Source organism: Barbus barbus (genome assembly GCF_936440315.1).
Source record: "Barbus barbus genome assembly, chromosome: 41".
Classification (NCBI taxonomy): Eukaryota; Metazoa; Chordata; class Actinopteri; order Cypriniformes; family Cyprinidae; genus Barbus; species Barbus barbus.
The window spans coordinates 19,397,567-19,411,964 of NC_136719.1; the positions used below are offsets into that span (position 1 = coordinate 19,397,567).

General features: G+C 38.7%; 1 protein-coding gene across 1 annotated transcript in view; it reads right to left on the minus strand.

The window, feature by feature from the left end:
* The window catches only part of LOC306860340 (plexin-A2-like), a gene marked incomplete at both ends in the record, with an annotated part of 174,331 nt that extends 160,452 nt beyond the window's left edge, over positions 1-13,879 (minus strand). Inside the window, 2 exons of the mRNA XM_079401989.1 lie at positions 7,590-7,772; positions 12,677-13,879. Coding sequence (XP_079258115.1) covers positions 7,590-7,772; positions 12,677-13,879 — 1,386 coding nt within the window. The remainder of the gene's footprint in view (positions 1-7,589; positions 7,773-12,676) is intronic.
* Positions 13,880-14,398: the final 519 nt, after the last annotated feature.

Here is a 14,398-nt window from a genome sequence, read left to right on the forward strand (position 1 = left end):
AGTGCTGGAGAACATGTTACATGTTCAAGCATTTCTTCTCCCCCCTTCAACATTCCCAACTCTCTTTCCTGCTGTGCATCCCAGACAATAAAGCACGTCTTTAGCCACGGCTCATTACGGACCAAATCCAAGGGACGACCTGGTGAAATCTGGAGGCTACAGACTGGGAAAGCTAAACATGCTAAACCCAGCTGTTTCCCAGCTCATCAAAGATTTCAGCAACTAGCACATCAGACACAATCTTACACCACAAGGGATGCTCGGAACAAAATAAAGGTGTTTCTGGGACAGAAGCGATGGAGGTTGAGCTAACTAGCGGACACAGCTGCGTGTTGATGCACTAAACTGCCGTTGCTTTCATGTGGGCAGTCAGCTGCAGATCACCGCTGCGTCTCTGTTTCAGTCCTGAACATATCCACCATGTCAGTGATGATGTCAGTGTCGAGGAGAGTGGGATGGGTGCCCAGAAACTCACTTAACCAGTTCAATGAGACATTTGTCCAATTAGGGCCTCAATTGCCTGCCAGAAGGAAGCCACCTGAACCGTTCTTCCTAGCCCTGTCGGAACACAGTCCAAACCAAATACTGATTAACTAACGAAGCAAAATGACAGAAATCGGTTTGGTCATGCATGCCCACTGCACTGTTTATGAGATGTTAATGCCGGCATAAACAACAACATAGAAAATCAGTACTGTGAAGAAGCTAACTAAAAATAGCGATGCTACTAACTACACTTCACAGGAGAATAACAGTAGTGCATCTGTTTTCAAAATGGTATAGTAAGCTAGCTTTTCAACCAACTAGCAATATAACATGATAATGCTAGATTGCTGTTTTTTTTTTTTTTGTGCAGTGAATAAAGCTTTATAGTCATGCAAACCACAGAAGCAATCAAAAGCACTTATCTAAACCGTACTATTTTACTCATATGCAGAGTTAAAAAAAAAACGGCTTGTAGGGACTACAACGAGTTACATCCCGGTTCCGTTACATCACGAACCCAGATAAACCCGCCTTCGGAACATGTAACGAAGGGGACGAGGCCATGCTGCACTGCTTTAGAAAAGAGGAAGAGAAAACTAGGGGTGCACGTAAAAATCTATTCATATATGAATCGCGATTCTGTCTTCTAACGATTCTAATGGATTCACAAGTTTCAAAATCAATGTTATAAAGCAGCGGTTCTCAATCCTGTTCCTCGCGTTGCCCTGCTCTGCACACGCTCTGCATCTCTCTCTCTCTCTCTCTCATTCAGATCATCAGCTCAGTGAATCCGTATATTAAAAGCTAACAGAAGCAGTAGAATTTACAAATAACAGCATATCTAAAAGTATGAGACAACAACAAACCAACATACCATTAAAAGCCGTACTAACTCCTCTTCACTAATATTCTCTGGGTCTCAATCGGGCTTAAATTGCTAAGAAATATAGACGATGCCATTGTTTACAATACAACCGGAGCACATGCCGTTGAGCTGAGGGGCGAGACGTTTAGACGCGCACTAGAGGCGGTTTAGCCAATCATAACACACTGGGGCACCTAACCAATCGCGTATTTCTGAGGGAGGGGCTTCATAAAAGCAGGAAATGATCAGCGAGTTTATCAGAGAAGGGACAGAGCTTGAGCGCACCTGATGCTTGTCATAGCTCTTATTAAAACATGGTGCGAGAGTTCGTCGGGGCCACTACTCCCCTGTTGCTCGAGCAGTTTGCCAGAGCCGCACTTCAATTTTGTGGCATTATGTTTTGTTTCGCATCCACTCACTAGCACTGACCACACTTCACTTTGTGTATCCATTCACCTGCATTTCATACTGATTGATATTGCTGATACTGTCTTTGTGATTGTTATTTTTGGTTAATTTTTGTTGTAATAAATATTATGCTTGAAGTTATTCTGCCGTGTCGTCTCCCATAATGTTACATCTCTAAGCCAGGTGTAACAATATTTTCTGTCATTTTCAAGAACAGCCTGACTATTGTTTATCTATTTTAAAGTATCAGTAGCTTGTTTTAAAGCAGCTTCCCCAACACGACATACTGTGACACAGACGTAGAATAGTTTCCCTTTGGGGGCTTTACATGAGTAGAATTACCATGTAGGTCATGCAAACTACTCCTCGCATCACAGTACTTATTATACCACCAATTAGAAATAGAAGGATGTCTAATGGGGGCGCATATAATTAGCACAGGTGCTCTTTTCAATTGACTTTTTTTTTTAGTAAACCTGAGTCACGCACAATTTCACACGTTTCCTGCAGTCCCACAGTTCACGATGCCTGTGCTCTGATTGGATTAATGTAGTACAGATCGTGTGACCATCTGAAATCAGCGCTAATCTCCCAGTGGGATAACTTTAAAGATCTAATTTTAGCATGCGGCCTTTTCCTCTCTAACAATATCAAAGAGAAAAGCAACCCTCTGGGGCCGATCGCTCCTAACGTATTCCCCCTCCTCTTAGGAAGCCCACACTCTCCCCTGAGATTTGCACTTAAAGCAAAATATAAACTTAACTTCACGCCCTATAATTAATCTGACGCAATACTGCTAAAAGAGGCTGTATTTTCAATAGCAAATATAGCCCATCTTGTTCTGTTTACAAGTAAGATGTTATTTTAATATAAATGTTACATTTTAGAATGGTAGAACTGCATATTTTCCCTCTGAATGTAAATTAACATGCCCATTAAAATCAGACGCTATCGTGACCTCTAAACAAAATGGCTGAATGGGACATTGAATGCCACTGATTTTTTTTATTCTGTTGTCCTTGCCACCTTATCTGCCAAAATCCTGCTGAGGTGAACAGTATCAGTGCTCTGCCACCCATCAGCTCAGAGGGCAATGCCACCGGGGTAAGGTCAGGAGCCTATAACACACACAACGTGCTTACATTTTCTGACAGTATAAAGAACACCACCACAATATAGCGGTAAAATAAAAATAATTAAATAAATAAAATAAAATAAAATGATAAAAGTATTATCATAATACATGTCCAAATGAAATAAAAAATATCAGTAGATACGACAGCATATCAAGACAGTAATGTCTATCACATATGAATAATTTCCATATCCATATCAATGTACATCTAAAAAATATAATAATAATAATAATTATTATTATTATTAGTAGTAGTAGTAGTATTTATGTCCAAGAAAGACAATGGAAAAAATAATAAATAAATAAAAGCCAAAAAAACCCAAAAATGTTTTTACTGTAATACCGCTTACAAATCCGACACTTTAGGCCATATTTTAAAAGATTTTTGTTTTTATATAATTATTATTTTATGATTTTTTATTTTATTTTTATAAAATAAAAATATATAATTATATATTATATAATTTTGATGCTCAATTTCACTTCAAGCATGTGCAAGTTTAAGTTAGTGCTCTAGTACGAATGCAATTCAGAATACATTTACAATATTGACCATCATATATTATCATTCATCAGTCATTACATTTAAATATTCAATGCTATCTGCATTGACCAAAATGTATACGCCGTTACATTCTTAGTACAAATGGTTATGGTGTTTTCAAAATCCTGCATGCTATTAATCAGTCTCGGAGTCCAGTGGATGGCTGTTAATGTTGCTTACATTCAACACTCTCCAATATTTCATTCACCCTAAAACAGTTACAGAAAAAGAGTGTGAAAATAACCTACAGCAGCTTGATGGAATGTGGACAATAGCACCCTGGGTCTGCTTTCATTAATTCATTCAAAGGGCTTTTTACTCAACTTGTGTGTCCAGCTACTAGTCCAGCTACAAGAGCCAATGCTGCAAGATCGCTGTATCTGCTTTACCAGGATACAGAGAGAGAGAAAGAGAGCTCAACCAGCATGGAACTTCTGCTTGGAGCAAGGGAGGGTACGGCAGGGGACTGTGTGGACTGAATGGGGAATTGGTGTATGTGTGTGAGAGCGAGCAAGAGGGAGGTAGAGAAAAAGAGAAAGTGGCAATAGAGAGTGGTGGGTTTGCTCTTTGGGAAAGGAGCCAATCCAATTACAGGCAGCAGTGCAAGCCCGGTTTCTTCAGCTGAGCTAAATTTCACATTTCATCAGTCTCTTCCCTTCTCTCGCTGCTGCGCTACGCTTTCTCCCTCTTTCTCTCGCCCCCCCCCTCCCCCCGTTGCAGTTGGAGGGCAGGAATAGGGAGATCGTGCAACTGACTCCATTCTTCAAAGGATGAGGTGCAACCATTCACCCCTGTACAACAGTATATTGTCTATAAAGCATCAAAATCCTTTAACATCAACATGGCTGCAACTAGGGCTAGGTCATATAGCTAATAGCGGAAATGATACATTTAAATTCATTTAAAAAGTTATATATTGATATTAGTGATGTCAAATCGAGTAATCGCATCCAAAATAAAAGATTATGTTTACATATACACAGATACCTGTATATTGTGTAAAAATTTAAAAATAATTTAATAATAATACAATTTTTCATATAAAAACACCTCAATTGTAGCATAAAGTAAAAATCTATTTATATATGATTTATATTAATAATATATTATATATCTTAAATAAACATGTATGTGTGCATTTTTGTATAAATATAACCTAAATATGCACAGTCACACACATATGTAAAAAACCTTAATCGATTAATCCATTTGACAGCACTATTTCATATTAAAATATTTGTTGTTGTTATTATCATTAACTTGTTATATATACAGTGAAAATCTGTATTTAAAAATACATATTTCTTATTATTATGATCATCATTATTAATATTTTTATAGTATATTTACTATGTGCACATTTAATACACAGAGTAATTAAATGTTTCAATATTTACTTACATTAGATTAATATTTACCTACATATACTTTAATTAGACATTTAATATATATATATATATATATATATATATATATATATATATATATAAAGTACCATGCAAGCGAATCATTGAATCAGTGCTTTGTTTGATTAAACGGACAGTTGATTCATCGAAATGAACTGAACTAACAAGCTCCAGTGTGAGTTTTGCTTCTGAAATCTGTATATTAAAACATCCTTCAAAAAATGTTCATACTGGCCAAGAGAGAGACAAGAGAGGATCACAAAACTACATGGTCATTAGGAAACTTCATGGCCAAATAAAAAGCACATTTAAATAATTGCAATATCCATGATACTGCTTAATTGAATAACACTGGCGAACTCTCAAATAATAGATGGTGAATGTTCAATAAACATCCCAATTATCATCGAGCCCTAGCTGGAACACAGAAGCCAGATTCTCAGAGTCACACAGCAGGGAAAAAGGCTCATTGACACAAAACAAATCTTCTCACAAACCCCAGCTTCCTAAGCTCTCTAGGCTCGTCTGTGTATTCTCCAAGAGACACACTTTTTGGGGCTGAGATAGGAACCTAACCTTTCCAAAACACACAAGCTCTCATAAGGCCGTCTCATCCTCTTCCTCGACACTGTTACGCCTTGTGCAGATGTGACCGAATTCTCAGAGTTTGCAGAGACGCTCAGTATTTCCATTTAGGGTAATACCTCCCTAATTCCACCACATGTTTCATTATCCTTTCTAGCCACTAGGGCGGCGATATGCACCAGCTGAGAATGTAAGCAAGCTTGAGGCAAGACAAACCTGCCACGGCAGCACATCTAAGAGCATGGCGCCGTTGGCCTAATTTAATTTCACCAACCACGAGGAGAAAAATAACATTAATTAATAAGCCACTAAAAACAAGAGGATTACAGAGAGCGAATGCCTCTGATGCTACTTCCTGATTGCAGTGCTGATTCAATTATAAATTAATTAATCAAGGCACAAAACACAATTTGGACGTTGCTGTGCTACCGGCATGAAACAAACACTCGGTTTGACACTTTGACATTGTCCGTTCTCCCTTGCGTCTGGGAAGGCAGCTGTTATTTGTGTGTGTTTGTAGGGGGCAGGTGGGAACGAGGGACAAAACCAACATTTGTAAAGCAGGTCTCTCTCTGTCTTCATCCCTTTGGTGTCTCCTGCAGCTGCTGTGGGGTGATGACATGCCTGTTCCTGCTCGTCTAACAGGGTCTGGCCTGTCACTCAACGCTGCCATGCCCCAAAGGGGCTACGAGTCTCAAAAGCAGCTGACGGACCCCTTGTGATTTTCATAATTGCCTACTGCAGGTAGTCTCATCTTGCTACGAACCACAGCAGTTCTATTAGCCACATGCTAACATGTCAACACTTACTGAACTGGCTCCTCAATAAAGGACAAACATTTTGAGACACAAAAATAGATCTGTAAAGTCAACATAAAATAAGATGGAGGCCAATTATTTTCTCTAAAAACACTTATTGGATTAATCGTGCACATTTCAGTTCATGTTTATGTTGTATTGTTACTGTTAAGTTTAAAAAAAAAAAATCACTTTCAGTAATTGAAATAAAGATGAAATAAACTTTTTTTTTTATAAAAGTGAAAAATGGATAGAAATAGAATAGAAATATTAGAAATGTTGCTTTGGCAACAAAAAATGAAATTTGTAAGTTTAAGCACTGGAATTACTAAAATTGAAACTGAAATAAATATAAAACTTTTTAGAAATATATTTAAATAATGCCAAAACACATAAAATTACTAAAACTTCAACTAAAATTAAAAAATAAAATATAATTAAAAATTGTAATAAATACTATAATAATATAAATAACACTAAAATAAAACTGGTTTATTTTATAAAAAAAACTATTTGTCTAATCTTTAAGCAAAAAGGCTAAATTGTCTCTGGATTAGAAATTATTTTTCTTTTTGGCTAGCGACATCTAGAGCAGAAATAAATCTATCCAATTAGCTAAAAATGTATTTAATTATTGTTTTAGGCTTATGTTGTACTGTAGGTAACAAAAATGAGTCAACAGTAAGCACAATGAAGATCAATTTTAGATAAAGATAAAGATAAATGTAAGACCCATCTACATCTGTTTCTTGTTATATACATCAAATCTAAGGTGTAGTGAAAGGCATTTCATGTTTACTTAATAAATAGAAGTTGAGGGATGGTTTCTTGTCTATCGCTGCTATTACCAACCAAAAAGGTGCGTTTAACACCACATTTTCTCTTTATGCCCTTTATCTGAAAGAGATTACAATATGATAGCCCTAACAATGTCTGGCCTCTTGTGTCTTACATCCTTTCCATGGGTTTGGCTGAGAAGACATTCTATTAAAATTAATATACTAGGGAGGCAGACAGGAACCCCTGAGGTCGCTTTAAGCTGGCCATTATGGTTGGGAAAGTGAACAGAACCAGAAGAATCCTACAAAAAGGTATTAAATATTTAGTCAAAAAGTTTCTGGTTCCCTCTTTTCCATCCATACTTTTAAATGAGGCCAGTAGAGCAGTTCAAAGCAGTGCTCCAGAAGACACCATTAATAACTAACGTGACACACTGTTTGCGAACAAAAACGCTTGCAAGTATCTGAGGTGAAAGATCTACAACTTCTCCACTTAACTCAAACATGTCCGATTCTGTACATATCTCAGCTTCTCAGGGCTGTTCCACAAAAAAAAAAAAAAAAAAACTGCACTCAAGACTCACCTTCTTCAGCTGTCCACTCTTGGTGCCGACGAAAGCCACACAGTAGCCATTATAGACGTAGGAGGTCACCGAGGTCATGCGATCACGGCTTTCCGTATAAAGCGTGTGTCCTGTCACCAGCTGAGAGCCGCCAAGGGGCTGGTTGATGTCCAAACCGCAGAAGGAGTCATCAATAGGGACAGGCTACAGGAGGAGAAAGGTCAACCGAGAGTCAGCAGTTTGCTTTGAATCAAAAAGTCAAGGTCAGTTTGGTTGTTTATACAGACATCAGTAGGAGGGTGAAAAGGTGGCACTGATTTTAATACATCGAAGCACTTTGTAAGCAAATCACATTAACTGATCCAACATCAGCTGGTTGTTTTGTTGTCAAGTGATGTGGAATTAGGGAACACTAAAGGTCGATTTGCACCCTTTTTGGTACAAAAAAGTATAGTTGGACAAAACTACAAACTATCACACACAAATACTGAAATGTTATACTGTAAAGATTTGTCATTTTTATTTTATTTATTTATTTACACACTGTTGACATTTTTTACTGCCTACAAAAAAAATCACACTATCAAGTGACCCCCAACCAGCTGGTAGTTTGGGTTTGCAGAGCAGACCAGAAAATACTGACTCTAGTTCAGTTTCGGAGGGGAGACAGTAACCGGACCACTGAGTGTGGTTTCCCCAGCCAGACACTTGGATTTCTGTTCAGCTGGGCAGACATGTTCCCGCTCTGCTCTGGTGAGTCCTGCCGGGCTCTCTGGCTGCCTCATTACCCTGTGCTATGAGAATAGTGTAGCTCACCCCAACTGGGGACGAAAGCACATTCACACACACTTACACACCACACCAGCCGAAAAAAAAACACCTATACAGATCATTTAAATGATCTAGTCATCTAGTGTTTCTATAAGTTCAGGCACTTTTATGTTGCTGGGGTTTTTATTAATACTTGCAAACAATAACTTTTTTTTTTAATATATAGTTTACAAAACTTTTTTTTTTTTTTACCATGTTGCCTTTATTTCTGCTTTTTTTTTTTTTTTATTGTCTCTCAGTTGTGTGATTTCCAGTGGTGTACTTGATTACACTAACAAGTCAATGTAAATATGATTATCAATATGTTTAGTGTGCAATTTCAATTGTTATAATTTTGTCAATTTAAGCAACAAGTAAAAAATATTATTTATTGGTTGTATTTGTGACAAATAGTGTATAATGCTAGCTATTAGTCTTAGCAAGACAAAGACAGTCAAAAAATGTATCCTAAATTTGGAAACGACACTACTGGAAATGACTGGAAATGTACAGAATCCTCTGGTTCTCTGTGTATATCAATTTTTGGATACCGTTAGTAGACAAATAAACTAGTCAGAGAGTAAAATGTGTGTTCACAGTGCCAAAACAAACCCATATTTTTCCCCTCGCTCGATCTCTATTGCTCTCCCCCTGCATCTCCTCTTCTCTCTCAGACACACAGATACACACCAACTTAAATTGAAGAGATTGAAGCTTGTAAACATTTACAATGAAATGAGAGGGTCTACAGCCCATTTTTCATGTCACATGCATGCATGGGCCACTATCAATCCCCATTTGAGTTTGGGTGCCGAGTTACAACACTCTGCGGCGTTTAGATTCAGGTCATCGGAGTTTGTGACTGACACTGGCCTCAAAGTGCCATGTAGAGTAAGAGGGATGGATACTGTGCACTCGGTCATGATGCTGAAGGCAGCACTGCTCGTCCCCAACACTCCGGAGCCCTTTAATATCAGCCTGCTCTACTACAGGCTCACGCTATAAAATCTTTACTGCCTCCCAGCCCTTCACAAGCTGGGGGACGGCAATAAAGCAGGGATGTAAATGCCTCGAACTCGGCAGATCTCGTTCCAGCCCTTCTTCATCATGTTTTCTTTTATTTTCCAGTCCAAAAATAACTGCCTTAGAGATTTTCAGATCTGTTCCTCAAAAACAGTTGGCCTTTGACTACATAATTTCAATGTTTGTATGCAAAGTCCTTTTTAAGGCAGTCCACGCTGCATTCATCTCGGTAATTCCCTAGCTATGCCCAGCTATGTTCTAGTCTTGCAAGTATTATGCTAATTTAGAGAAAATGATTCATTCTACATATACACTTCAATGGGGAAAGACCAAAATTTTGAAAATTGTTTGCCAGTCTTATATTTCAATAGCATCAATCACAAATGAAATCTGGCAAAGATGGCAACATAAATTTTGCTACTTTAAATATATCAGTTTGATTTGAGCTAATGTAGCATAATTTATATTTCTACATGCATAGAATTGAATATCCAAACAATATGATAAATATGATTAATTTTTATCGATTACTACATTCTATAAATGTTGTTCAGTTTCAGAGGGAAAACAGTAATCAGACCATGTAAAAACATTTTATTATTCATTATTTGACAGGGACAATAGACAGTCAGAAAACTGCCCCAGAATTATCTACAGAGCTAAATTTAATCTGCTGTCCCTGGGCAGGAAAATACAAAACAAATTATGTGACAAAAACATCAGTATAATACCATTTACAGTAAAATCCCCCCACAATTTATCAGATAAAAAATATAATCCTCCACATAGAAACTACAATCCAAATTTCTACAAAATATCCCCTATAAATACTACAAAGCATCATCCTACAAACGATTATAAATTTTTTTACAACTCACCAAAGTTTAATTCAAAATATAGAAATACTCAATGGTCACACACCTGACTCGTCTTTAACCATATTTTCAAATGTAGCTTAAATTGTGCTAAGGTAGAACACTGTCTTATAGTAATTGGTAACATTCAAAACAAAGCAAAAAGCAAAGCAAAACAAAAAACAAACAAACAAAACAAAACAAAACAAAACAAAAAAACAAAACAAACAAAAAACAAAACACAAACAAACAAAAATAAATAAATAAAAGCACAAAACAGCAAAACAAATAACACACAAAACAAAACACTGTTTTTGAACATTCAGAATAAATGTTTTTTTAATGTGCCCTTTGTTTGGAACCTATCTAAAGTGCCTGAAAAATCAGGATAAGGGTCGTCCCTTTGGAAGCCACCTGATCAATAGGATGTCCTCCTTAGATCACTGTTGAAAATGGCACTGCGATAGGCTTGATTAGGCAGCCTGATGAAACGTTACACCGGCTGAATGAGTGAATAGCATCAAAGGGCTGGATGTGAAGCAGCGAGCAGGTTGGCCAAGCAGGAAGACAGTTGCAAGCTGGGCTCTGTGATAAATCTTTCATTCGGCCTTCTCAGCTTATGACTTCTCTTCCTCCTCCTATCACCCTGTGTGTCTCTAAGTTTCACTTTCTCTGTAATTCAGCAGAGACACTGGAGCCGAAGGAACTAGACTGAAGTCTACGCAGAGGCCATGTTTCCAGTGATCAAAAATAGCTTAAAATAACTGACAGGAAATTAAACAAAAACATCACGGTAGGGGATTTCTAGCAGTATTTTTTAGGTAAAACGAGCTTGAATAGCAAACGAAAAAGTCTGAGGAAGATTATTTCATTGTAAAAATATTTTCATACTCCTACTGGTCATGAAAAGGGAGTAAAAAAAGCTTTGTGGCAGCAAGAGGGTAGTGAGTTGTGGCGATTTGTGTGGGATCACAGACTTCGCTATGCTAAACGCTAAAAATCTACCTGCATAATACCATGGATTTGTTGAACGGCATCGACTGAGGAGTTTTTATAGAAAATATATCTTCATGTTTTTATATCTCAGACCTCCTCCTCAGTCAATCCTGACATTCCTCTAGTACCAGGAGAGAAGACGCATAAGGTTTCTAGTGCAATGTTTTTAATGAGGCCTAGAAAAACATGGAGGAGGGCAGGCTGACATCATAAGCCACTGACGGCCCCCCTGGGGTCAAACAGGGGATCCTCTAGGGTCCTTAATGGGGCCAGAGTGGAGTCTGCTACTATGAAGACCACCCTGCTCAGACACTCAATAATGTTTTCCTCAGAGTGACAATCACCTCTGACATAATGCTAATGGCAAATTTACTGGAGCTAATAAAGGATGCCCTCGAGAAAACCATGTAGCAATAGTTTGTCATTAAAGACTCTCTCTTAAACTCATGCAGACACATTGCAAAACAATCACTGACAGCCATAAAAATATACACATATTCATATATATTTATATTAGCATCGACACACCAATTGTCAGTGTGGTAACCTGTAAATAAACATCCGCACAGAGAATTATTAGTGCCTCTAATTCAGTTTGTTTACACCCCTGGTTAAACAGCAAATACTTAGAGGACTGTGGTCTTTTGGGAGCAAGACTAGTAAAGAACAATGAAAATGCTTGAGTAATTTCATGTGGTCTTCTATGTGACTTCCTGTCACATCCTCCTTTTTTTTGGAAGAATTTAGGGATGTTTTAAACTACATATTTTTTTTAAACTGTAAGTAGGCTAAACCCTGAACAATTAATCTATTTCTAGATTTATTTGCATGTCAGCACGTTTTTAAGGAGTGTCTACAAAGGGTAAGAACACTGAAAAAATTAGACTAGAAATCATTTTATGGGATTTGTTGGGGTCTGCTTTCATGCTTAGACTAACCCTAACCATGTCTGACATTCAATCCTGTAGGTTGCGGGGTCAACAGGATTGCTTGGATAGTATCCTGTTACACTCTTAAGAATGAAATATGGATATGCAAGAACACCAACCAGCAACATAAACATTATGATGCAGATCCTATCTTCATTCCAAAGAAAACAAATTAATAACAATTCCCCATCTGACTGTTTTGATCTACTGAGGTTTTCTCCTGAGCAGAAGCAGGCATGGGAACTGTCAGGTTCTTAGAGGGCAAAAAAGTATATTGCACCAAGAGAACAGCATTCAAAGGCATAGAACTCGTAATAAACCTATTAAATAAGCCATGCACACAACAAGCTCAATTAAAGTAGTACATTTTGGAAAGAGCTTCCATGATTAGGGTTTCTGATACTGCATTTAACAATGCTTCACATACAAAGCTGGTTTAACAAGCTAATTAGTAAGCTAGCTGCTGTGGCTAGTAATAACAAAAAAGGTTTCTTACCGCTTTGGTACAAGGTACATCCTTTCCCAACAGCCAGTTGAGCTCCAAGTTCCCCTCTCCTTGATAGCAGGACTGCATACGCTCCTTGATCCGTGCATTGATGTCCCGGATGCTGAAGACGCAGAGGGCCGAGTCATCAGGTGGATGATGATACTGTTTTTGACCCTTGGAAAAGATGGCAAAGAGCACATCATCTTGAGCACTAATGTTGAGGGATGCTGCAAGCACTCGTCCAGGTTTGCCCAAGTAGGCTGCTTGTAGAAGGCGGTACTCAATTCTGTTCCGGACACAACCAATAGGCAATGACACATAAGAGTGGAATTTGTGGTCATCTTTGCAGAGTCGGACGATTCGAGAGGTATAAAACAGGTCGTTTGAGGGCCCGCTGGAAGACATGCTGTTCTCAGGCGTCTCTGGTTGCACGGTCAGGAAGTAGACGAAATTGCCACTAGCAAAACCATAGATGTAGTAGATGTCGAAATGAGAGACCAATGCCAAAGTGTCGGAGGGAATCTTGATGAGTGATGAAACAAAGTCAGTGTGTAGCTCATAGTCCAGCATAGCTGAAGACTCTGGGTCACGAGGAAGCTTCCGACTTGAGATGGTTGGAAAGTAGTCTTGCTTCCCATCCACAGCTGTACCAATGAAGAGGGTCCCATCTTTGCCCTGTGAGGGCACGATGACTCCATACATGGTGCCCGTCTGGTTGACACTGGAGAGGTAGTGCTCCTTTTTATGAGAGGGCTCCACCAGGATGAAGAGGTCGTCCAACCGTAGCAGTTTGCAGACACCTTGGTAGAGGCTTCCGCAGGCAAGTAGTCGGTTCTGAGAGTAGTCGATGAGTAAGAGTTTGTTGATGTTGTTGGTAGAAACCAGAGGTTCAGTGCAAGGCTGAACGATAAGTGGAGGGTAGCAGGCCTTGTTGTCATCTTCTGGACCAGTATCATGGGATACTAGGAGTGTCAGGTTGCCTGATAACTTATAGACGCGGTTGACAGCACCAATGTAGAGTGCGCCTGTTGTCTTGTGAACCGTCATATGGTTGAAGGCCCATTCTCGTCGCTCAGGGTGAAATGTCGTAAAGGACTGTTCACAGGACACTACAGGAAAGATTAAGACTAACAACCAGCACGTAAAGGACCATTTGGAACCACATCCAGGACTTTGCTTCAAAGTCCTCTTTAAATCCTGCTGTCCCTCCATGGTCCGAGGGACCTGACAGGTTAGAAAATGAAGCGTTTAAAAAAGTATCAGAAGGCTTAAACTTCGTCCTCGTAGTCTAAATGCTAACTCTATGGTCCAGCGCCTCACCAGGGTCTTCACATTTTTCTGAAAGAGAGAAGAGCAAGAGTAATGAGTACATAAATCAGCATCAGAACATCTAGACTCGCAAAAGTAAACAGACAATGGAAATTGCACCTCATTCACTAAACCAAGGCTCTCCTTTGAAGGAATGTGTCTACTTAACCCAAGAGGGGGGCGGCTTCTCTAAGGGACAATGTCAGGAAAGGTTTATCTTCACATTCCAAAGGAGTTGTTGGGCAGGATTACACAAAGCAGGAAGGTGAAGCACATCGTAGCAACGGAAATTAGCATGACCTGAGTCACGCTGTTCGCTGGTTCTCTGAGACAGCAGTTTCTAAGAATGGCATTCAGTCAGAGGTCTATAGAGTAGTGCCTGTTTTATCAATTACAAGATCTAACATCAAAAAGAAAAAAAAG